Genomic DNA, 26,459 nt, shown 5'->3' on the forward strand with positions numbered 1-26,459 from the left:
ATTTTCAAACACAAAACAAAAAAGAAACAAATTAAACAATAAAATAAAATAAGATGTTGACTTCCGATTTGTCGCAGATCAGTTAAAGGTCTATGATATATAGCAAACCTGTCTCTTAATATATTACAAAATCACTTTCCTCCAGTAGTTATCTTAATTAATCATCAAATCTCATTAACATCACTTTATTCTTTCCGCAAAAAGTCAAAGAGAGGTTTCCGCTCCTTGAGAAATATATCCATTGATTTTTCTCCAAATAAACATGTCAATTAATCCATCTCATCAAGTCTGCTAGGTCCAGTAATTTCAATAGCCACTTTTCCATTATCAGTGTTAATTCCATCTTCCAACTTCCATCCTTGCACCCATAATAATCTTGCTGTCATAGTCATATAGTAAGAGTCTGATGGGAATTTCCTTCCTCACAAATATTTCCTTGCCATCAATTCTGAATGTGTTGCTGAAATATTGTTGTAAAGTCATATCTCTGTTCCTCTTTTTTACGAAATGCACTAGCACATCTCTTGAGAGTTTTTCCATTGTCACATATCTGGAATTAATTCTATAAATTTTCTCTATTTCAAGTTCCATCAAATCATTCCAGTCCAGAAATTCCATCGAAACATTGATAGCTTTATCTCTGATATCTTCATCAATTTCTCCAGGGACAACGCCGAATTCCAAACAGTAATTTTTATCTCCAGGATCCACAAACTCCAAATATTTTTCCAGTTCCACACTTGATATATCTGTTCCAATCTCCAGGACTTGCATCCTCCCTTTAATTTTTGCCATAAAGTCCAAATCTTTTTCCAATTCCACATTTGATATATCTGATCCAATCTCCAGAATTTGCTCCTTCCCTTTAATTTCTTTTTCATCTTCTACTGGTTGTCCATCTGCTTCTTTTCTCATATAATCCTTTATTTCTTTCAGCTCCTGTTTCACTTTACCAAATTCAGTTGTCATCTCTTCTCTACTCTGTCCCAGTTCTTGTTTCGTTATCTTAATCTCATCCATTATCTTCTGAAACATGTCCAGAGGGGAAAACCCTTCCAGGTGTACATCCAGGGTCTCTGCCACTTCTTTGATTGTCATTCTTAAAGCCGAAGAAAAAACCCTTCAAATTTCCAATATAGCCACAATTCCCAAGCAAAGAGTAATTTGCTTCTTTTTCCAGCAATAAGGGAGTTAATATTCCAGGCCTGTTGACATCATCTGGCCAGCACAGTTCTTATCTCCCGCATGTCCAAGAATGCAAAACAAATTTGGTTCACAGCGCCGAACAATTAGTAACATACACGAACAGCAGATTCGTCTAAAGAAAGTAGTCCAAGAAAAAGTAGTCCCAGACATATATCAATCAAATAATCATCTAAATCAGATTTTCTCTTCGGGTAAGTTGCCCCTCATCCGTTTTAATCTTTATAGTTCCAAATTCAGGCCAGCTTTTTGCCATAAAAAATAAGATAAGCTTTTTAAATTTTCTTTCTTCCTCCTTAATTCCTTGTATAAAAGAGAGAAGTGTAACTCACCCAGGTATCTTGATTTCTGATTCTTAAACAAATCTCTTTTACTGTAGTAATTTAAGACAAATGATAAGATTAGACAGAAGAAAGCTCGCCCGTTGTGGATCGTTTAAAAGAAAAAACGTCTCGCTTTTTTTCAGCCCAGCTTGCTGGAAGTCCTAACTCCGTCCTCGGCTGCTAGGTATGCCTTCTTTTCCCAGGGAATTCCTGATCAATTCCAGCCACCGACAGCCCAACGAAGTTTTTGTGGATAATCTTCGGTTCACCCTTGCCTGGGAGAACATTTATACCAGTCAAAGTTCCCTTTTGACTGATTTTAAACTGAAAAAAGCTTCCTCTGAGACAGAGCTCATCTCAGAGGCAGCCACAGGCGGAGCAATCCTTCCGGGAAGTCTATCTCCATCAACAGTCTAGCAACTTGGTCACCTGTGCCTTGTAGATTTGTGTATTACTCTTGAAACTGCACTGGGATAATTGGGCTATTTCTAGAAATATATGGGTGTGGTTTGCATCATCTGTATATTTCAGTTATTTGCCATTCACACACTTGTGAGAGTTGTTTCAGAATATCTGTGCATGCTGATAAGATCTGTTAAATCTATTTGTATTCTGCCTTATTTCCTATGGCACAAACTACTGAGACTTACTGCAACCCACAATTAAGTAGAAGAAATAAACTGCAAGCTTTGCCTTTCACATACATCAGGTTGGGGAACCATTTTCAACCCAAGGACTACATTCCCTCATGGAAAATCTTCAGTGCCCCCTTACTAGTGACAGGCAGGGCCGGAGCCAAAATTGGTTGGAGTGATACACAGAGATGTGTAGCCCAGGAAAAAAATAGAAAAAATCCAGGAAAAAATTGTTTCCCCCCCTTTTCTCTGTTTTGGAAAAACAAAATAAAAAAGTTTTCAGGAAAAAAGCCCCTCCCCCCAGGCCTTCACATCACACACACACACATTCACCTCCCCATCTATTCATTCAGTTCCCTCTCCCATTTTTTCTCTTTCCCCTCCCTAGCTCTCCCACTCCTTGGTCCTTTCCCATGCAGCTCTTATGCTTTTAAAATAAGTCTAAATGCTGTGTAGGGGGTGATTTTTGGGGCGGGTGTCACATCACAGAGAGATGAGTGTTCCCCCTTACCAGTTGTACCCCCCCAAATGCCCTCTGTGCAGCAATTAGGCTTTAAAAGTCATTCATTGGCATCAATGGAGGCTTTTAAAAAGCCTAATTACTGAGGGGTGGGGATGAGAGGGGAGTCCATAGGCTGGAGAGTCCCTATCACTGATACAGGTTTTTGAAGCACAACAAATTAAAATGAGAAAATTAAATCCCTTTCAAGCAAGCACCATATTCACTGTGAAAACACTAACCATACAGATTGTTAGATGTTTCAATCTTAAATTCTGTTTGCAGCATAATAAATTGCTCTAGTTGTTACCTAGACAGGTGGGATGATTTCCAAGTAATACAGAATAAAAGATCAAAGTGAGCACAGCCTCCCTGATTCTATGGTACAATTATTAGGGGAGGTACATGTGGCAGTGGTAGGATGGTGGCCTTTTCCAAGGAGAGATAAATTTTGAGTCCTCTCTGGCACCAATGTCCCTACAGCCAGTGTTTGCAAGATTATACACAGCAGCTGTATATTGGCATGTCATTGGAATAAATGTTTTTCAATGGAGGATTTTTTTTTGATGTTTTTGGAATAAATGTTTTTCGATGGAGCTACAGGAGAAGAATGGCTATTAGAAGGGCAAGGCCATGGCAGGCAATGCTGTGACCTGAATGGTAGCCCAACAGATGAGATTTTGCAGTGGGAAACAGAATGTGTGGTTTGAATCTCATTCTTGGGTGATACTGTTTATATTTTTTGGACAAGTAAAACCTGCAAGCAACAATTTCATGGGGTGGAAAAGGATAGAGGCAGCAGAAAGGCTGTTGATTTCAAGCAATGGGGCAAGAACCTAGATCTCTGAGAGAGCAACATTCTAACTTCAAATTTGCATCAGTGGACAGATGGTAGAGTCATCCCCTTGGCTGTGTTTTGGTGGCCCTGTTCCACTAGTCGTACAACTGGAGCACATGTACGACTAGTACAGAGACCATCTTGGCTGTAAGACCCTCTCCCTGGTTGCTGGCTTCTTTCCACCTGGCCTGGAAGGGTGGGGCCTTGACTGACTGCAGCTATGAAAGGTATCATTACCTGAAGATGCCAGAGATGGACCTTGACTGTGGGGTGTTGTTTAGGGGTTTCTGTTTGGGTTAAAGTTTAATCTCTGATGGTCGGTTTTTTGTTTTGCTGTTATTGGGATTATGCTTCTGGATTTTATTGTTGGATTTTATTAGGAATTATGTATCGATTTATTGTATGTTTTTATGATTTTGTTCACTTATTGACCATTTGAATTTATTTCTTACAGTGAGTTGAGTAACTTTTTTTCTGTTCATGTTGTGAGCCACCTTGTGCATAAATTGTTATGGAAAGACAGCATACAAATAAACAGTGATGACGATGATGTTTGGGCTGCAGGAATTTGTTTATTAGTTACTTGTCTCATAACATAATTTCCAAGTGCAATTATTGGTATCCCAACCTGTGAAGTCCCAGAGAGGATAGGTAAACCAATTTGAGTGGTTGACATTGGGCCAAGCAATCCAGTGGCCTCATTGTGGGTGGGATGAGTCAGTGAATGCTCATATTCCCAGGACAACTCTTATTTTTCCCAACCTTCACTGAGTCTCATTTCCATCTTTCCCTATAATTTTCAGTCTTGGCCATCTGTATGTTATTATTTTCAGATTTTAACGTTTTATGATGTTTTAATTATTATACTGTACACTACCTTGATATTTTTAAAATGAGTTGGTGGTTTATAAATATTTTGGGCTGCTCTCTTGAAGCTGGCAGTCATTCATTAAGGGGTTTCTCTTAGTGTATCTTCCGATCCCCCAGTATTTGAGTTGTCTTGCTGGTAGCATTAAAATATGAGGTGTTAGGGGCCTGCCTGACCATCCTGACATGAGGAGTGACTGGTGATTGGAAAGATATTGAACCCCATTCTATTGGCTAGTGGAGTAAGGCAACTAATGCCTCGCTATCCCTTCATGAGCACTGTTATGAACATGTGATAGGTGTGAAGTCTGTGGGGTGTGGTAGAGGTGTTCCTGCACTTGAAACCACGAGGAAAATAGAGCTGAAGCAGCTAACACATTGGAGGTGGGTCAACCCATGTGTCAGGGACCGCTGCTGCTTTTCTAGACAACTGTAGCTGTTTGTTTGGTACCAAGTAGGGAAGCATCCGTGCCTTAGTTGGTGTTGCATGGGGGTTTGCAGTGCAAAAGAGATACATGCTAATATTTGTATCCATTCTTTTGCGCATGGAATGCATGGTACCCCAACAGTGGTACTCCCTGCTTTCTCAGACCTGGTTGGTGCTGAGTCTTATCACCCAGGTGTCACTGCACTTTGTAAATGGCTACTGAACTATGTATGTGCTCTTGCCTGTTTTATTGTTTCTTGATAATGTGTGCTTTTAATTGTGTTTTATCAGTATTATACCCTGGTTGGAGGTTATTTCATAATGAAAAGTAGGTAACAAATTTTATAAAGAAATAAAATAAGTGTATTTATTGGGGAGGAGTGGATTGGTCGATACATTAGAAGGCCTCCATCTGTTTCTTTTTCCCAGTTCCACCAGTCTTTTGAATCCATGACCCATTCACCCTCTTCTTGTCAGTATGTGCACCTTATATTCTCCTTCATGCAGGTGGGGTTCATCTGTTGGAGAATATAATATTAGGGACCTTTGCAAAGGAGCATGTTGCACTGAATTTCATCTAAAATTTATATACTGCTTACTAGAACAAAAGGTCTCTAACTGTTTTGCAGTAAATGGTCACAGTTTATTCTGATTTGTCTTCTTCAGTTGTGCTCCTGCAGGAAAGAATGGAACAGAGTTGTTCGATCAGCGGTGCTAGTGAGTAGAGTGTTTGAAATTCAAGGTCTTGATTGTTTGTGCTTGGCATTCCTTTACCAATTCATATTGGGGACTTACCTGGGTTTAGGGATTTCTTGATATTGGTGGTGGCCATTGATGTTCCATACTCCTTCCGCCCATCCCTGTTCTAGGAATGGTTTGGAATATGCTTCAGTATTAAACTCCCCTCTCTTGGTTGCCTGTACTGGTACTTTGTCCCTGTTGCAGCTTCAGAGTTGAAATGCAGATGGAGACGAACTCCTGGTGGATGCAGTTACACACTGGTAAGTGTCTATGGTAAGCTGTATTTAGGGGCAGTGAGGGCAGCAAAAAACCCCAATATTTTGCTGCCAGTATCAAATCAACAATCTGCCTCCCAGCGGAGCTCTTCAGAATTGTCCGGGGGCTATTACACGCTGGCCCCAAGGACATGGTAGAACCATCTGAGGCCTGCTTAATGAATTTGCTAGGCACTTCCAGAATAAAATCTTTAGCATCCACCAGGACTTACTCCAGTGTTATAGAAGGTGAATCAAGCGAGGTATCCAGAGCACACCCTTGTCCCAATTTCTTGGATGAGTTTCAGTTGGTACAGCTTGAGGATGTTGACAAGGTGCTTGGACAGGTTCGTGCAACCACTTCTGTGCTGGATCCTTGCCCTTCTTGGCTAATAAAAGCTAGCAGGGATGGAACAGCCGGGTGGGCCAGGGAAGTGATTAATGCCTCTCTGCGAGAGGGGGTGTTCCCTGGCTGCCTGACAGAGACGGTAATGAGACCCTCCCTGGACCCAGAAAATCTTAATAACTATAGGCCGGTGGCAAATGTCCCATTCCTGGGCAAGGTCCTTGACCAAGTGGTGGCAGGCCAGCTCCAGACACTCTTGGATGAGACCAATTATCTGGATCCATTTCAGTCGGGTTTCAGGTCTGGTTTTGGCACGGAAACAGCCTTGGTCGCCCTGTATGATAACCTCTGTCAGGAGAGAGACAGGGGGAGTGTGAGTCTGTTGATTCTCCTTGACCTCTCAGCAGCTTTCGATACCATCGACCATGGTATCCTTCTGGGAAGACTGGCTGAGTTGGGAGTGGGAGGGACCGCTCCTACTTGGTGGGTCGGCTCCAGAAGGTGGTGCTTGGGGAACATTGCTCGGCACCCTGGACTGTCCAGTATGGGGTTCCGCAGGGGTCACTTCTGTCCCCATGCCGTTCAACATCTACATGAAACAGTTGGGTGCGGTCATCCGGAGCTTTGGAGTACGTTGCCATCAGTATGCTGATGACACGCAGATCTATTTCTCCTTTTCATCTTCATCAGGTGAGGCTGTCAATGCGCTGCGACAATGGACTGGATGAGGGCTAATAAACTGAGGCTCAGTCCAGACAAGACTGAGATGCTGCTAGTGGGTGGTTCTTCTGACCAGATGGTGGATGTCCAACCTGTCCTGGATGGGGTTACACTTCTCCTGAAGGAGCAGGTTCATAGCTTGGGGGTTCTCCTAGAACCATCTCTGTCACTTGAGACTCAGGTAGCCTCAGTGGCACTGAGTGCCTTCTACCAACTTCGGTTGGTAGCCCAACTACGTCCCTATCTGGACAGGGATAACCTGGCTTCAGTTGTCCATGCTCTGGTAACTACTAAATTAGATTACTGCAATGAACTGTACATGGGGCTGCCTTTGAGGACAGTTCGGAAACTGCAGCTTGTGCAAAATGCAGCAGCCAGATTGGTAACAGGGACCAGACGTTTCGAACATATAAAACCAATTCTGGCCTGCTTGCATTGGCTGCCTGTATGTTTCTGAGCTCGATTCAAGGTGCTGGTTTTAACCTATAAAGCCTTACACGGCTTGGGACCACAATACCTGATGGAATGCCTCTTCTGACACAAATCCACCCGTACACTGTGCTCAACATCCAACGCCCTCTTCAGGGTGCCGCCTCCGAGGGAATCTGGGAGTCTGGCAACAAGGGAGAGGGCCTTCTCAGTGGTGGCTCCCAAATTATGGAATGATTTTTGTGATGAGGTGCGCCTGGCACCAACACTGTTATCTTTTCGGTGCCAGGTCAAGACTTTCCTCTTCTCCCAGGCATTTTAGCATGCATTTTAGCATGTGTTTTTAAATTGTTTTTAAAAGATGTGTTTTTAAATTTGCATATTTGTTTTTTAATGTTTTTATTGTTATAAACCAGCCAGAGAGCTTTGGCTATGGGGCGGTATACAAATGCAATAAACAAACAAATAAATAATAAATGTCTATTGCCATTTGTGTCCAGAATCCTAATACACATTCAAGGACTTGGTTTGAGGGCATGTGATGCAACAGCCTTGCTGAAGCTAAGCAAGCCCTGCTCTGGTCAGTGCCTGCATTGGGAAAACACTTGGGAACCCTGTGCATTTTGTCTTGAGTACCCTCTTGGAAGAAAGTGTGACATAAATAAATACTGTAGAATTCCTGTGGGAAGTCAAAACTCACAAATGTTCTATCTGTTGTTGTTTCCTGTGACACCCTTTTATCAGCACCCTGTTATCCTCAGGTGTTTGTGTTCAGTGCACTTTCGGTAAAGTTCCCCATCATCAATTTCCTCCTTGTGCTCCTATGTATTGTGGTTCTGTAAATGTGAAGAGGTGTGGTTCCTTGCTGTAGAACTGGATACATGACTTGTTTTCTTTGTTGGTGCTTTTTATATGCCTGCTGTTGTGTCATGGTTTGCTCCTGAACCATGGTTGATAAAAACCAATGATTAAATTTTTTTTAAAAAAATCAGATTTTTAAATTTAAATTGGATTTTTTTTATTTAAATCAGATTTCAAAATTCAGCTAGCCTGTAGGGGCTTAGCAGCAACCCTATTCCATGAAGCCAGTGCTTCTTGAAAGTAAATAATAATAATTGTGCTGTTAGTTATTTACTGAGGTATGCTAATATGCGGTACCTTGTTGTGTGGAAGGTATTTTCACCTGTAAGGAAATGATGGCTTTTCAGACAAAGCATTATAAATTAGAGTTTGGAATTTCCAGTGAGTACTTTTGCTTCCAAACACTAAATGTCAGTGATTAAAAATAAACCTACAGTGGTATGTTTCCTATAGGTGTGATGTCTTAACCTGGGCTTTATCTGTTCTAGACTTAAAAAGTAATATAAATGCAGTAAAGTAAAGTAAATTTTGCGCTAAGAAAAAAAATCAAAATTCTTCAGCCTGTATAAATTATGCATAGGTTGAAATAAGTTGCCTTAACCACTTTCATAAGCTGCTGCCTCTGAAGTCTTGCTAGACACTTCACCTTCCACCTGACTTATGTAATCTTACTAGGCATTGATCACACATTTTAAAGTATTTTCTTTTTCTTTATTTCCTTTGTACACTATTTGAGGAGTGTGTGTGTGTCATAGGGCAGTGTTGTGTTAGAAGGAAGGAGCTTTGGGATCCTTTGGAATTAAGAACCTAAAAATGGATCTAATAATTGAGCTCAGCATTCTGTTTCCAACAGTAGAGAGAGAGAACTCTGGAAACTCACAAACGGGATGGAAAAATAATGGCTTTCCCCTGTTGCTTCATCTCTAACCCTTGGTTCTCAAGGGTATGCCTCTTCTTGAACATGAACATATTATTTAGGTATTATGGCTAATTCTCATTGAAAGGTCTGTCTCTGTTGGTAATCATCATATCTTGTAGAAATTTCATGTTACACGTTGTGTGAAAAAAGTAGTTATTCATGAACTTTGAGAGATGCCACAAATGGGAATGGTGCATGTGCAGGTCAGCTGCAGAATATTCAAGAGGTGTGGTTCTGCCCCTCTTCTTATTTCATTACATGAATCTAGGGTGAGCACACCATCCCTTTATTCTCCCCTTTCATATCCAACTATAACACTCATTCACTAATAGGCAAAAAACCTGGTGGTTTAAGAACATACCTATAGCCCACAGATATTTCTATCAAACTTTAAAAAGCAGGGAAATTGGGCAGCTATAGTGAATGCACCAGGGGAACAGGAGACCTGACCTCCTCTCTGAGATATTGTACTGCCCTACAAATTGGTCAAAATGCACACTTTGGGTTGGTCTTTCACAGTCCAATCCACTTCCTGTGTAGCTTGGAAGAATTTGGTAACATGTGCGTCTGAGCATATGTTGAGTGGTGGCAACACCTGCAATCAGCCCAAATAATAGAAAGAAGACATGTGCTGTGCTGATCTTGTTTTAGCAGGGAGGAAGCAACATTATTAAGACAGTTGATATAGTTCAGTTGGTCACCTGCCATTTCCAAAGATGGAGTATTATATTTTTGTATGTTTGTTGGTGTTCTTCTTACTTTGCTTCTTTCCTGTGTTACTAATGTTTCTACAGAGAATCTAATCTAGAAAATTTCATTTCCCTCATTATTCACCTAGAAATCTGTGTCAAATTTATTTTTATTAATTTCAAAAGCTTTTTGTTGGTCAATGTCATATGATGGTGAAGACAGCCTTTTGTGATTCAAATTGGAGGATAGGTTCTATTTCTATTTTGGGTGCATTAACAGTTGAATCTGAAACTGCAGTTTGATGTAAAATCAGACTGATTACAATATGTTGCTACTTCAGCAACGGCTCTAGCTGTTGGAAAAAAGAGGATGCATGTTTTGAGCCTGCTGTGTTTAAACCACTTCATTTAAGGCAAGGTGGGCATGGTCAATTAAAAACATAGAGCACATCTAGAATTTTGCTAGAATATATTTCATCTCCCACTGTTTTATCTTGTGCAAATTGAGACACTCCTGAGGTCCACTGGAGACTATTCTGCAGAAGTCAGTGCCATTATTCCAAAATTATGTTTGGAGTTTTTTTAGTGTAAATTTTGCAAAGTGTTGCTCTATTTCACATATTCACAGAAATAGAAACAAAAGAAAATGATTTCCTATAGGAAACTTCACTAAAATTGCAAAAGTAAATCAGACATATTTAAAGTGACCAATTGAACTATATCAACTGTCTTAATAATGTTGCTTCCTCCCTGCTAAAACAAGATCAGCACAGCACATGTCTTCTTTCTATTATTTGGGCTGATTGCAGGTGTTGCCACCACTTCCAAGCTGCACAGGAAGTGGATTGGACTGTGAAAGACCAACCCAAATTGTGTTTGCATTTTGACAACTTTGTAGGGCAGTACAATATCTCAGAGAGGAGGTCAGGTCTCCTGCTCCCCTGGTGCATTCACTATAGCTGCCCAGTTTCCCTGCTTTTAAAGTTTGATAGAAATATCTGTGGGCTATAGGTATGTTCTTAAACGGCAAGGTTTTTTGCCTATTAGTGAATTTCCCTGCTTTTTAATCCGGGAGGTAAGAAATGGGATCCTGTGCAAGTTTGCTGAGAATGGATTGATCCTTTGCATGCTTAATGAGTTCAGTGGGATTTACTCCCCTGCAATCATGCCTAGGATAGGTGAAACTAACCACGGGATGGGGAGGGGAGGAGAAGGACAGGTTTGATCATTTGCATGTTTAAGTTCAGTGTGATTTATTCCCATGCAATCATGCTTAGGAGAAAACTGATTGGGGGGGGGAGAGCTGGTGTGGGCAGGGGAGAAGGAAGAGGGGAGGGGAGGGGAGGAGGAAGGGAGTGGAGAGGGGAAGGAGGGGAAAAGCAGATCTGAACACTCACATGCTTATTGAGTTAATGGGATTTACTCCCATGCAGTCATGGTTAGGATAGGAAAAACTTACAGAGGGGGAAGGAGCATATTGGAGGGGGCAAAGGAAGGGGGAGGGGAGGGGAGGTTTAATCATTTGCATGCTTATAGAGTTCAGTGGTATTTACTTCCGTGCAATCATGCTTAAGGTAGGTAAAACTGACCATGGGGAGGAGGAAGGGGAAGGAGGGGGATGGGGATGGGAGGAGGGGCAAGAGGGAGGGATAGGAGGGTGGGTTTGATCATTTGCATACTTTTTGAGTTCAATGGGATTTATTTCTGTGCAATCATGTTTGAAAATAGAAATGGACTGCCTTCACGTCGACCAGACTTGTGGCGACCCTTTGAATATGGTTTTCATGATAAATGGTATTCAGAGGTGGTTTTACCATTGCCTTGCTCTCAGGCTGAGAGGCAGTGACTGGCCCAAGAGTGAGCTTCATGGCAGTGTGGGGATTCGAACCCTGGTCTGCCAGGTCATAATCCAGCACTCTCATCCGGGGGAGGGGCAGGGAGAGGAGGAGGAGGGGGAGGAGATTGGATGGGTGGGCACTAGGAAAACATTGTGAACAGTATCATTGCTTTTCAGCGATTCCCCCACCTTTTTATTCTATAACAGGTACATTTAGCCTCCCACCCAAATTTAAACCAAAGCTATCCCTGGCCACATCCACACCAGGCCTTTATTTCACTTTGGGCAGTCATGGCTTCTCTCAAATAATCCTGGGAAGTGTAGTTAGTGAAGGGTGCTGAGAGTTGCTATGAGACGCCCTGTTCCCCTCAGAGACCTTCTATCAGAGTGGCTGACTGTTAAACCAGTCTGGCCACTGAAGCTCTGCCAGCGAAATAGGAGTCTCCTCTCAGCACCTTTCACAAACTACACTTCCCAGGATTCTCTAAGGGAAGCCATGACTGTCTCAAGTGAAATCAAAGTCTGGTGTGGGTGTGGCCCCCTGATTAGCCAAGGCCAGCAGCTGTGTTTGGCTTTTAGAACACTGATGGTTCTTACTGAGCGTGCCCAATGTTATAATTGGGTTCAAGCCAAAATTTCTTAAATTAATTAAAAATCAGCCAGGCATTTTTTTTTACTTTTAAACTGCAGAAGATGAAGGTCAGAGTATGGGTCAGTATTAGGATTACAGGTACTCTGTGAACATGGCTGATTTTTAATGAATTTCAACAGATTATGAGAACTCTTGACAGAAGAAAGTCCAAAAGGGCTCTGGATTTCTCTCTCTCTTTTTAGACTTTGAACTCTCTATTCTCTCTGACTGTTTTGTGTATCGCCATGAAATTTGAGAGGGTTGTTAAGCACGCGTTTCTGAGTTCAGGACTATAAGTTTTGTAAGGCTTTGTTTTGAAATGAGCTTAGGGGAACAATCAGAATGGCATGGGGGTATTTTCAATTTAACATTGCAGAATGTGAAAAATCCATGCTGGATATAGTATACAGCGACTCTAGTGGCTGTATAATAATTTTAGGAACCTTCTCTGTTTCCCCACATTATAGCAAGCGTTTCAAAGCCAAACAGCCAACTGCATTAGTCTTCCTTGATGCAAAAGAGGTTGCAGCCTCTTGATAATTACATTTGTCCTTCTGGTACTTTTTCTAGTTCTGTGGTACCCTTTGGAGATACTCATTTGCCAATACTGTTTAACAACTGTATAATGCCACTGACTTGAGATGGTTAGACATTTGTAGAGAGTTGTATATGGAAAATATCAAACTTTTTTTATTTTGGATCCAGTAGCAGCTATCCTAACACTAAATAAATGCCTAGAGACTCTTCTGGATTGAATGATTAATCAACAGGATTTAATGGAGACAGAGGGAAATGCCTGAGTTGAATGTGGTCACATTCCTTTAAAGAACCAGGCTTGCCGTTTGGCAATACCTTTTGAATCCAGGTTTGCTACTGGAAGGCCAGGAGGCAACCACGTGCAGGAGTGCTGTCTGTTAGTTACAGCTGTGTTAGTGATTTTCAGATTACTGAGTTGTGCTTGATGTGCGGTTATTTTTAAAGAGTTCTAGTTCAGATGTAAAGTTCCCAATCGTTTAAATAGGGGTAAGAGCATTAACAAACTAAATCCAATTACTGTATATTCCGGCGTATAAGACGACTGGGCGTATAAGACGACCCCCAACTTTTCCAGTTAAAATACAGAGTTTGGGATATACTCGCCGTATAAGACTACCCCTGCTTATGACATGCAGGTACTTAGCAGGAAAACTGTCACTTATAAACTTATAAATATTAATATTTGGATTGTCCAGTTGTTTTGTTTTTGTGCCTAGGAATTACCACCAAAAACTGGGGAAAGATGTGAGAAATCTTTTTTTTAAAAGCAACATTAAATGCCTAGACTCTAGTTTCCAACACTATGGAGTATTGATTGATTGATTAAGAGAATTTATATCCTGCCCTTTTGCTGTTAAAAACAGAGCTCAGCACAGCTTACAAATATAGTAAAAACAAGAAAAATACACAATCAGAGAAAAACAAGCCAAAATGTTAGGAAAAGGAGTCTTTCATACCACATGCTCAGTTCTAAATACTGTTGCAGCAAGTTTTACAAGTTCCTCCAGTATTCCACTGGTGCAGGCACTCAGACATTCAAAGTACTGTATGTTTCTTAGGTTTTATAAAAGCAGAGCTTTGCTTAACTCAAAATTTCTTCTCCCTTTGATAACCACATCTACACAGGTTCCAGCTCCATACTCAAAATGAAACTGAGCCTGGAAGTGTACAACAACCCCACACATACCTTGCTAATTAGATTACCAATGCCAGGATGTCTGTCTTATCGACTACTCTCCTGCTCCCCCCCCCCACACACACACCGGGCATCATGAAAGACCCAGTCCTGGGCTCAGAAAGAAAATAAATATCTGGTCCTCTTCAAAGTATTGATAAGCCTCTTGTTTTAATTGAAATAATAATTATAAATTCTTGTTCTTATCACTAATGGGAGTTAATTATCTTGCATATGCTGCTGTTGCTTCTATGGCTGTAACGGAGTGAGGTTAAAGATAAGTGAAATGCAAATAGGAAAAAAAAATACAGAAGGCAGTAACACTTTCCTAAATGTAATACCATACCAACCACAACAAGATTCCTATAAGGCAAAAAACTAAGCATCTCACAACCAGTCAGGATTCCTAACCAAAAACCAAAAATATGATAAATGAAGAAATATTTATATAAGCATAACTATCAAATATATTTATTATTTACACAAACTGTAAAGATTTTTATAGTGCAATCCTAAATTTATTTATTCAGAAGCAAGTCCCAGCGTATTCAGTGGGGCTTACTCAAACAGGGACAGAAATGCAACCTCAAGTGATAAGCAACTTCATTCACTCAACCCAAAATTCCGAATCATGCCACTTTACACTGTTTTGCAACTGTTTATACTTGTTTTTATGGTTATTGGATTTTAAATGGCTTTATTTCTTGTTGTGAGCTGCCTTGGTTTCCAACCCTACCTCACAGGGGTGTTGGAAAGACTCCATACACACACGCACACACTGCAGATGTATAAAGACATACAGCCCATATAATAGTTTATTGTCAAACCAATTGGTCATTGCAGAAAAATCAGTATTAGTTTTTTAAAAATCAATATTAGTTTCCTACAGAATAAAAACTGCAATACCTAAGTAAGCCCTGCCTACTTGCTTTAAAATAGGACGGGGGGGGGCAGAAAGAGAACACAATTAGAATTCTTTTTTACATTCACTCCAAAGTCCCATTGATTTTCAGCACATTCATAATCATGTCTACTCAAAAGTAATTCCTACTGAATTCAATAGGATTTACTCTGGACATATGGGATTAGCACTGTTTTTACCCCCAAAAGCAACTATTGGGAAGGTTTTCAAAACACTGCCCAGGATCTGACTCCTACACACAACAGGGGGAAAAACTGAAATGTATATACCTACCCAATTTATGAGATTTTCAGATAAACAGGAGGGGAAACCACCATTTTCTGGCCTCGCAATGAGGTTTTGCAGACACTGCCACCAAACAAACACTTCACTGATTGGCTGAAATCCTGAACGGGTGGGGTTAAAGCTACGAAGTGCTATACAGTAGTTTAAAAAAAGATTTAACCGGGGGGGTGCCTGACGTTTTTATATATATCTCGAGAACCGCACCACCTAGAAACTTAATTTTTTTTTTAAATGAAAGCTGAGAATCCGGGCCACCTAACGGGCTAGCCGAGCGCCGGGTGGCATGCTTAGAATCCAGGTAAAACCCGGCTATCCGGGCAATATGGCAACCCTAATAAGATGACACCCGGCATATAAGACGACCCCCAACTTTGGAGAAGATTTTCCAGGGTTAAAAAATCATCTTATACGCCGGAATATACGGTATGTGTTATGATAGGATTCTCAAACAATCATTTTCCCACAATCGCATTTGTTTCAAGTTCAGCCTTGATGGAAAATAGGTAATTGGGCATGTGATTTGGCATCAGTGTTTATTTGTTGAACAGTTTTCTTAGCTACTTTGCTTACACACTCTCTAAAAATAGATTATGAGTAGTGTTGCAAAGGTTTTGATGGAAAGCTTTCCAGCAAAATTAGAAGCACTTGAAGGGGGTGGGAAGAGACAAATGAAGTAGTTTTTTGAGGGCAGGAGAAAGTTGTAAAGTTTTCAAGGCTGGGGTGCGGGGCTGGGTAGCAAAAGCAACATTGGCAGCCTAATCTTCTCCCCCCCCTTTTCTTTGAACCAATTTTTTCCTGCCATTTCTGCAGGGCTGCTACAATTAGCAGACAGGCAGGCTGCCATGTTCCTTTACAGTGACGCACATCACTGATCACTGTATTTGATCACTTTGAATTGAACATTTTCAATACTTTTTCTCAGGTAGTAAATTTTATTTATTGTTTGGCTTTTGAATAAGGAGAAGATTGTTGTCCTTCTTGTTTTGTATTTAATATTATAACATTGTTGGGTGCATTCATCATTTAAGATGAGTTAAGATCTTGAACATATTTACTCGGAAGTAGCTCCCACTGAGTTCAATGGAACCTGCTTCCCAATAAGTGCACAGCCCTAAGTATTAAGCAGTGAGAGATGACTGATTCATTCTGAAATGTATTCCAAATTGTATCGGAATAGACTTATTGTGAACAGTTTTGTTAAAGTAAGCATAAAGGAGAAGAGAGGGTGTTTTGTGTTTTTACATTTTTGTTAAATATTTTCATAGGAACACTTAGTCAGTCTGGATGAACCAGCTTTGGAAGTTGGGCACCAAGCTCTGCTTAGACAAGAGCAAGCTAAAATCATTCGGTTCGAGAGGCAAGCGGAAGAATTTCTCCATGCAGTCTTTTATCGAAAAGGTTGGTTATGATGAAAGAATGAAATGGTTAAACTAACTGAGTTGCATGCTGCTCTTATCGGTCTTTTTGTAATACCTTTTTGAGATAGCATTGTATTGTTTCAATAAAATCTTTAGGGTTTTACCTGTACAAATTATCAATTTATCATGGTTTATTGCATTCAGATATATCTATCTGAATTACTAGAAGGTCAAACAGTTATTTGTCATCACTTTAACATGTTACATAGATATATTTTAAAAGCAGAAAGCAGAAAGCCAACTAGCTCATCCCTCTATATTTAGGAAAGGATTAACCCTTGACAGTTTGGACCCATAGAATCTGGTTCTATTTAACTTCCAGGTTGTAGATTTTCCATACATTTCCTTTCATAGTTTTCCCCATTCTTTATTTTTGTGCGTGAAAAAATTGTATTTGAAATATCCTTGATTCAGTTAAAGACATTCATTTTTATCTCAGAGGGTTGTGAAATTGTCTTACTTGGACTCTTTTGAGGCAAATTGAATGTAGCCACCATTGGTTGTGGCATGTGTATGCACATACCACACAGATCACATACACACCAGTGTGTTAATGTGCACAAGCTCGCGCACACACACATGTGTATGTAACCAGACAGATGCACATCACATGTACCCCAGGGAACACACAGGATGCAGGTCTTCCCTCCCCTTATTTACCAGTTGATTTATGTGGTGAGTAGGAAGAAAGGATTTGATCTCAGTCCCAATGGTGATGCTAGGATGGAGAGGCTTCATCCATGATCAGGATACAGATTGTTCTGAGCCCCAGTGCCCAGTATAATGAGTGGTAGAGTGAGTGATCTAGTTCCGGATATTTTTGCAGATTTGGAAAAAAAACAAATCTGCTGCAGTCACCATATTATAAAGTATCTTCAGGGGCCAACCGAAAAAGCTGGGTGGAGGGGACAGACACAGACCATGGGTTATCCACTACTGCTGTAAGGAATTAAGATAGCTAATTATTGGTTATGTCCATCTTTTATGATGTCTGGACTGACAGCCTCCATTACTGGGGCAGTTTGCTTTTCTGTAGCCCTCATTCATCACTGCTGAACTTCCACTTTTGTTCTACATTCTTGTTGAGATGCACTGGTCCTGTGCCTGATCTGTCTTCTCTATGGCACTATTTTGTTAGAGTGTTTTGTTAGTGTATAAGTGCACAATCTGAGAAATACGTTTCTTTTGGTCTTGCTGTTCCAAACGCACAGTTGATATTCTGGAATTTTAGTGCAGCTTTTTAAAAAAAGAAACCCTAGTTATGTTGTGGTTTTTCCCCTTGTCCAGTATAGTCCATCAAAAAAATTTGTAGACCCTCATATTTTCTTGCTTCAATATTCTGCTTCCTTTAGCCCAGGAAAGGGGAACTGGTTCTCGCCAGACCTTCATCTTCCCCACCCCTCACGGACCAAATTTGACAGGTGGGTGAAGTTGCCCACATGACAATCACCTGGCGTCACAATTTTACAGCCTGTGAAGTGCCTTTCAAATTGTTCAGCAAGACTCAACAATCAGCCAATTTCTTAACATTCCTTAACTTAAACAATCCACTAAAGCAGTGTTAGGGAACCTCAGGCCCACAGGCCTAATTAGCCCACCTGGCCTCCCCATTTGCCCTATGAGCCCATTTCCAACAAGCCATGCCTGCCTACCTGCACCTGTTATCAAATGGCCTCACAGGCCAAATGAAGAGGCCTGGTGGGCCTAATTTGCTCTGTGAATGAGAAGCTTACAACCCCTGTTTTAGCAGATAAACAGTAGGTTAAGAAATGTGGCTAGCATGAAAAAAAATTATATGACAATGGAGGATTTAAGTGGATTTCTCTACCCTTAAATATTAGACATGTTAAATGTTATCTTTTTGGTGCCTGTTGAAGACCTTCCTCTTTCAACAAACCTTTTAAGTTGAGACTTTATCCCAGTCTGCGTCTGTGTTGGAATTGCTTTTTAATATGTTTTTAAACCTTTTTTTAAAAAAATAATATTAATTTAACCTTAAAAAAAAAGATGTCTTGAAAGCTTTTTTCAAAAATGTTTTTAAAGATGTTTTGTTTTGATGTATTTTAAAGTCTGTTTTTATGATGTTTTAAAGTGTTTTTAGTGCTTTTGTTTGCCGCCCTGGGCTCCTGCTGGGAGGAAGGGCAGGATATAAATCAAATAATAAATAAATAATAACAATAAGTAATTTGGATTGTATGCAGTGGTGTTTCACATCTGACTGGAAGGTTTCTCTCAGTGGAACAGCAAAGGAAGCAATTTCTGGTGATTTCACCCTCCTCTCTTCAGCTCTCCATGCAACCCCCTCCCCTACAATCTGCTCTGGAGGGTTGAGGGATGACCAGAAATTGCTTCGCTCCCTGTTCTGCTAAAGGAAGTCTTCCTGTTAGCTGACTAATAGTGTTGGAAACAGCCTTTTGTGCTTGATCAATATGTGATCTTTGTTTGCTGTTCAAACTACTTCCACAGTTTTATTGCCTTTTTGTTCTTGTTATATCTTGATACATCTGTCATTGTCTTTTCTTATCTTCTAATTCATGAGTAAACTACGGATGCTAAATTATATTGGTAAACATTTGGTATCCTGTGTTTTTAGCAACATTTTAAAACTCCTTTGGGCTCCTGTAGCATAAAGAGACTCATTAAACATTGACATTATTACTGGGCATAAGGATAAACTGATCATGTGGTGTTTAAGATGATTTTCAATATTGTTCAATATTGGGTCCAAGAAGGAAAATAGTACCATGTAGGGAAATCTCTTTTAAGATAATGATTTTATCTGTGCACCTTTGGTTGAACACAATAGGTGAAAACGAGTGTGTGTGTAAATTCTGAGGAAATTCTCCCAACAATATATCAAAATTGTTTTTGAATTTACCCCCCCCCAATATTTAATGAAGAGAACTGCAATTTTTACAAACCTAAATTTATCAGGAATAATTGCTATAAACTGAGTACTTGCTTATTTGGGGGTGCTACACTTTTTGCATACTGAAGCATTCCAGCCAAAGCAAACTATTAAGCCCCATTTTTTTTTAGTGGGAGAGAATAGTGGTGTACAGATTAATGGAATTCACTGGATTCCTGAATGCCCTGGGGAAGTTCCTAGTAGATAGAGCAGGAGACTCTGTTGAAACCCTTGTCACTCTGTTGAATAACGAGATGCGTTGGGAACTTAACACAGTTGCCCTAAACCCTCTCTGGCATTGTGGAGCCCAGTTTGCCCCCTGAACTAAGGGCAATGAAACAGACTGGATTATGGTTAGAGCACAAGTGGCAAGAGACAGTGGCGTCACTAGGGTTGGTGTCACCCAGTGCGGTAACTCATGGTGTCACCCCCATGACCACCTCCTGTACCGTGCCTAGGGTCTGGGTTAGGGTTGCCATATTCCAGTTCCACAAATCCGGCAGGCTAATTTACATATTATGCAAATTATTTGCATATTAATATTTGGATTGTCCAGTTGTTTTGTTTTTGTGCCTAGGAATTAGCACCAAAAACTGGGGAAAGATGTGAGAAATCTTTTTTTAAAAAAACTTAACATTTTCAGCCTTAAATGCCTAGACTCTAGTTTCCAACACTATGGAATGTTGATTGATTGATTAAGAGGATTTATATCCTGCCCTTCTGCTGTTAAAAACAGAGCTCAGCATAGCTTACAAATATAATAAAAACAATAAAAATGCACAATCAATATAAAAACATAATAAAAACACAAAATAGCAACAAGCATAAAGTAAGTCAGGGCAGCAGTACGGTTAACCTTTACATATACGATATATTTCAGAGATGTGGTGGGTGGAGAAAAACAAGCCAAAATGTTAGGAAAAGGAGTCTTTCATACCACATGCTCAGTTCTATAAATACTGTTGCAGCAAGTTTTACAATTTCCTCCAGTATTCCACTGGTGCAGGCACTCAGACATTCAAAGTATCTGTATGTTTCTCAGGTTTTATAAAAGCAGAGCTTTGCTTAACTCAAAATTTCTTCTCCCTTTGATAACCACATCTACACAGGTTCCAGCTCCATACTCAAAATGAAACTGAGCCTGGAAGTGTGCAACAACCCCACGCATACCTTGCTAATTAGATTACCAATGCCAGGATGTCTGTCTTATCGACTACTCTCCTGCTCCCCCCCCCACACACACACACCGGGCATCATGAAAGACCCAGTCCTGGGCTCAGAAAGAAAATAAATATCTGGTCCTCTTTAAAGTACTGATAAGCCTCTTGTTTTAATTAAAATAATAATTGTAAGTTCTTGCTCTTATCACTAATGGGTTAATTATCTTGCATATGCTGCTGTTGCAAAGATAAGGGAAATGCAAATAGGAAAAAAAAACACAAAAGGCAGTAACACTTTCCTAAATGTAATACCATACCAACCACAACAAGATTCCTATGAGTAAGACAGAAAACTAAGCATCTCACAACCAGTCAGGATTCCTAACCAAAAATATGAAAAATGAAGAAATATTTATATAAGCATGACTATCAAATATATTTATTATTTACACAAACTGTAAAGATATTTATAGTGCAATCCTAGGTTTATTTATTCAGAAGCAAGTCCCAGTGTATTCAGTGGAACTTATTCAAACAGGGACAGAACTGCAACCTCAAGTGATAAGCAACTTCATTCGCACAACCCAAAATTCCGAATCATGCCACTTTACACTGTTTTGCAACTGTTTATACTTGTTTTTATGGTTATTGGATTTTAAATGGCTTTATTTCTTGTTGTGAGCTGCCTTGGTTTCCAACCCTACCTCACAGGGGTGTTGGAAAGACTCCATACACACACGCACACACTGCAGATGTATAAAGACATACAGCCCATATAATAGTTTATTGTCAAACTGGTTGGTCATTGCAGAAAAATCAGTATTAGTTTTTAAAAAATCAGTATTAGTTTCCTACAGAATAAAAACTGCAATACCTAAGTAAGCCCTGCCTACTTGCTTTAAAATAGGACTGGAGGGGGGGGGGGACAGAAAGAGAACACAAACAGAATTCTTTTTTACATTCACTCCAAAGTCCCATTGATTTTCAGCACATTCATAACCATGTCTACTCAAAAGTAAATCCTATTGAATTCAATGGGATTTACTCTGGACATACGGGATTAACAATGCAAGTATTGGGAAGGTTTTCAAAACACTGCCCAGGATCTGACTCCTACACACAAGAGGGGAAAAAACTGAAATGTATATACTTACCCAATTTATGAGATTTTCAGATAAACGGAGGGAAACCACCATTTTCTGGCCTTGCAATGAGGTTTACTAGACACTGCCACAGGTCAACCAAACGCTTCACTGATTGGCTGCAATCCTGAACGGGCGGGGTTAAAGCTACGAAGTGCTATACAGTAGTTTAAAAAAAGATTTAACGGGGGGCTGACATTTTTATGTATATCTCGAGAACCGGACCACCTAGAAACTTAATTTTTTAAAGAAATTAAAGCTGAGAATCCGGGCCAGCTAAGGGGCTAAACAGGCGCCGGGTGGCATGCAAAGAATCCGGGTAAAACCTGGCTAACTGGCCAATATGGCAACCCTACTCTGTGTGACACCCCCCTCTCATGGTGTCACCCTGGTGCGGTCCGCACTCCCTACACTCGGCTAGTGATGCCGCTGGCAAGAGATGTGCTGTGAGGCTGATTGGGCATGAATAAAACATAACTGTGCCTATTGTGTGGCAGTGAGGGCAGCAAAGAAGGCCCATTTCTCTGCCCCACCGCATCTTCAAGTAGCCGTCCAGTGGAGCTTTTTTGTATTGTCAGGGGTTTGTTGACATCAACTCCAGGAAATGGAGTTTTAGACCCTTCAGAGGGCCACTGTGAATTGTTTGCAAGGCACTTTGAGGGTAAAGTTGCTTGCCTCCGTAGCAATCTTGATGCCTCATCCACATCTAGTAGTTCTCAGTGAGGTGTTATAGCGCAAGGTCTTTCACAAGTTCTTGGGATCATTTTCAGTTGATGTGGGCTGATGATGTGGACAAAGTGCTTGTGATGATGCGACCAGCAACGTGTCCTCTCAAACCTTGTCCTTCTTGGTTTATTAAAGCTTGCTGAGGGAGTTGCCAAGTGGATCCAGGGTGTGATCAATGCATCCTTGCGCCAGTTCCAGCCACCCTTAAAAAGGCGGTGATGTGACTGCTCCTGAAAAAGCCCACCCTGGACCCATTGGGTTTGTGACAACTACTGCCCGGTTACAAATCCCCCCTTTTTAGGGAAGGTGATTGAGAGCAATTGCAAGTACTCTTGGATGAAACAGATTATCTGGGTTCAGGCCTGGTTATGGGACTGAATTGGCCTTGGTCACCCTGATGGATGACCTTTATTGGGAGAGGGTAGGAGGAGTGCTATTCTTACTTGATCTCTCAGTGGCTTTTGATACTATTGACCTTCTGAGCCGACTTAGTGAGATGGGTATTGGAGGCACTGTTTTACAGTAGTTCCAATCTTACCTCCAGGGTTGTTTTCAGAGAATAGCATTGGGTGATTGTCTTTCGGCCTCCTGGCAGTTGTGTTGTGGGGTGCCACAAAGTACCATCTTGTCTCCCATGCTGTTTAACATCTATGTGAAGCCCTTAAGAGCGGTCATCAGGAGATTTGGGGTGAGGTGTCAGCAGTACACTGATGATACCCAGCTCTATTTCTCTGAAACATCTGAATAAGGAGAGGCCATGCAAGCCTTGGACCGGTGCCTGGATTTGATGGTGGACTGGATGGGGGCCAATAAACTGAGTCTGAATCTTAGCAAGACGGAGGCACTGTGGGTTGGTGGTTCCTGAGTCAGTTGCCTGCTTTTGGTTGGGGTTGTACTCCTATTGAGCAGGTCCGTAGTCTGGGGGTGCTTCTGGATCCATCCTTGTTGCCAGAGGTCCAGATGACCTCTGTGGCCAGGAGTGCCTTTTACCACCTTCAGCTGGTAAGACAGCTGTGGCCATTTCTGGGCCAGGATAGCCTGACCACTGTAGTCCATGCACTGGTAATCTCCAGGTTTGATTACTGTAATGTGTTCTGTGTGGTGCTACCCTTGAGGTTGGTCCGGAAGCTGCAGCTGGTGCAGAATGTGGCATCGTGACTGCTCACTGGGGCAAGGTATCACCAGCATGTTACCTCACTGCTGAAAGAATTGCACTGGCTGCCCATTAGCTACAGGACCAAATTCAAGGTTCTTGTTTTGGTGTACAAAGCTCTATACAGCTTGGGACCAAGATACTTGAAAGATTGTCTTATCCCTTATATACCCAGTCAGTCACTGTGTTCTGCAGGTGAGGGCCTCCTGCAGATACCATCTTATCAGGAGGTCCATTCCGACAACATAGGAGGCAGACCTTTAGTGCTGTGGCACCTACCCTTTGGAATTCCCTCCCCTTAAATATTAGACAGGCACCATCTGTGGGTTTTTTTGGTGCCTACTGAAGGTCTTCCTCTTTCAACATCCCTTTGAAGTAGAGACCTTTTCCCCAATCTGTCTGTTTTGGAATTGTTTTTTAAGATGTTTTTAAAGATGTTTCGTTTTAATATATTTTAAAGTGTGTTTTTAAGATGTTTTAGAGTGGTTTTAGTGTTTTGTTTGCCGTTAATTATAATAATAATAATAATAATAGTAGTAGTGGTAGTGGAAGTGGAAGTATGGGTTGTATCCAGTGAAGTCAGATTCAGAGAAGACCCATACAAATCATTGGACTTGAATAACTTAAGTTCACTGATTTCATTGGGACTTCTATGAGTATGACTTAGTTGACTACAACCCTATGTGTTTGAAGCCACTTTGCTAGTTCACTGTTGTTTTTACCTGTACTTCCAGGACTTTAGTGGTTCATAATGAATACCATATTGATGTTCTTGTTCTACCTGGCACTGATCAAGAATTCTCTCTTGGCGTGTATTTTATTAAATTCTTGTTTACATAAATTTATTTGTATAGACTGTGCCACAAGACTAACAATTTATAAAAAAGTAAAAGAAATCTCTCCATTTTAAATAGGATTTTGAAATGTTTTGTTTTGCTAGACCAGGGGTAGGAAACATCCAGCCCATGGGCCAGATTTGATTCTCCAGGCCTCCTCATTTGACCCACCATGCCGATTCAGGGAAGTCACGCCACCTGCTCTGTGGGACAGATAGAGGCGGGGCTTGGCTGAAAGAGTCTTTACAGGCAGTGGGCTTGAAAGAGTCTTTCACAGCACTTCACAGGTACTGAGCACAGGTTTTGCAAAGATTGCTCAGCTGTGTGTGTGGCACTTTCCGAATTTCCAACAATTGGGGGTTGTTGGACATTTGGGAGGTGCTGTGCACAGGGATGAGTGAGCCCTTTGAAATATCTTCCCCAACTCCTGTGGGCCAATTTTGACTGGTATCAATAACTTGGTGTCATTACTACGTCGAATGCTTGACACCTGGGTGATTCCGCCCACCAGTCAAAGGTGGCCTGCAGGGGTAGGGGTTGTTAAAGTTCTGTCCCACTGGACCAAAAAGATTCCTCACCCCTGGGCCAGTTTGTGCCCTAAATTTTGCTTCCATGTAGCAGTACCCATGAATAATATTCTCAGAACGCTGGATTGGTGGGAAGAGAAGGATTTGGGGGAATTACTAATAATAGCATTTACATAGTACATTTCAACTGTTCAAAGTACTGCACATACCTTGGCGGTATTCAACTAAATAATTGCGCAAGAATTTATGCTTGTACAGCAGGACATTTTGCTGTCCCCCATGTGTGCCCTGCACATTTCTCAAATCTACTGCTGAGAGTTGGTAACCTCCAGAACAGATTTAGGGTGCACATGGGGGAAGGTGAGGAGAACAGTGCATTTGCCTTAACACTACATTGAATGCAGTCCTTTATGTCAGAACCAGTAAATAGGCAGGTATTATTCCCATGTTACAGGTTGGATGGTGGGGGCAGGTAAGAAGAATTGCTTATTTGAGGTTATTTGTTTTAGACTGCCTAGTAAGTTCTGTCTAAGGTGAGATTTGAATAGGGGGTTTCCTAGCTCATGCGCTTTAGCTCACTTTACTTTGGTGAACTGAGTATTGGAGACCTAAAATTCCATTCAGGGATATATGTATGGTCTTGGTCTTTGTTGGCAAAGTGCTGTAAATCTCTGTACAAACACACACATGCTTAATTTATCCCCTCACTGTTTCAGTATTGAAGAAAAGATTTCACTCTTGTGGGAATGTATATATCCTTTTAAAATTTGCTATGATAGAAATCAGACATCGTTATATTAAGGAGCCAGTGCAGACTTAACAGGGCTCTTTTAACTGCACTTAAGAGAGAGAGAGCCATAGGGAAGGGATATACAATTCTGTAACTTGTTTCAGATCTTGTAGCAGTAGTTAAGAGAGCCCCTGACATTGCATCGGTGTCTTCTCAAAGTCTTGAGCTTAAAATACTACAACTTGATTAAAAAAAACCTCAGAATGTGAATTTGTCTTGCTTTAATATTTGTTCTCTGTAAAACTTTTCTTCTTAATTTTTCTACCATTTAGACAGTCATGAGGTCTCTGACCCCAACATTCCCCTAGTGGCCCGTGAGATAATGCAGCGGATGATTCGACAGTTTGCTGCTGAATATACCTCAAAAACTAGCTCTACTCAGGACTCCAGCTCGCCCAATAGCACAAAGAACCAAAGCCTGCTGAAAGCATCTCTGGTTGCCTCATCCCCTGTGGGTGCAACGGCTCAAAATCCTGTGCTCAGCAAACTTCTCATGGCTGACCAGGACTCGCCCTTGGACCTCACTGTCAGAAAGTCTCAGTTGGATCCTTGCGAACAAGGTATGCCACATTTCTGTTCAAAGCCTCTTGCAGCCATTTGCAATATACTAGCCATTAATGACTAAGGCTGCAATCCAATTCAAGTCTACTCAGAAGTAAGCT

The 26,459-nt window shown here is 41.0% G+C and overlaps 1 protein-coding gene across 7 annotated transcripts in view; it reads left to right on the forward strand.

The window, feature by feature from the left end:
- The window catches only part of LCOR (ligand dependent nuclear receptor corepressor), a 126,542-nt gene that overhangs the window by 41,571 nt on the left and 58,512 nt on the right, over window positions 1-26,459 (forward strand). For 3 of the 7 annotated variants that reach the window (XM_061636261.1, XM_061636260.1, XM_061636262.1), the window contains exon 5: window positions 26,070-26,357. In XM_061636261.1, coding sequence (XP_061492245.1) covers window positions 26,120-26,357 — 238 coding nt within the window. In that variant the 5' untranslated portion in view covers window positions 26,070-26,119. Of the gene's footprint in view, window positions 1-5,458; window positions 5,510-16,402; window positions 16,536-26,069; window positions 26,358-26,459 lie in introns of all 7 variants that reach the window. The other 4 variants (XM_061636263.1, XM_061636257.1, XM_061636258.1 and 1 more) reach the window with 2 other exon arrangements.

This window comes from Rhineura floridana, chromosome 7 (genome assembly GCF_030035675.1).
Source record: "Rhineura floridana isolate rRhiFlo1 chromosome 7, rRhiFlo1.hap2, whole genome shotgun sequence".
Classification (NCBI taxonomy): domain Eukaryota; kingdom Metazoa; phylum Chordata; class Lepidosauria; order Squamata; family Rhineuridae; genus Rhineura; species Rhineura floridana.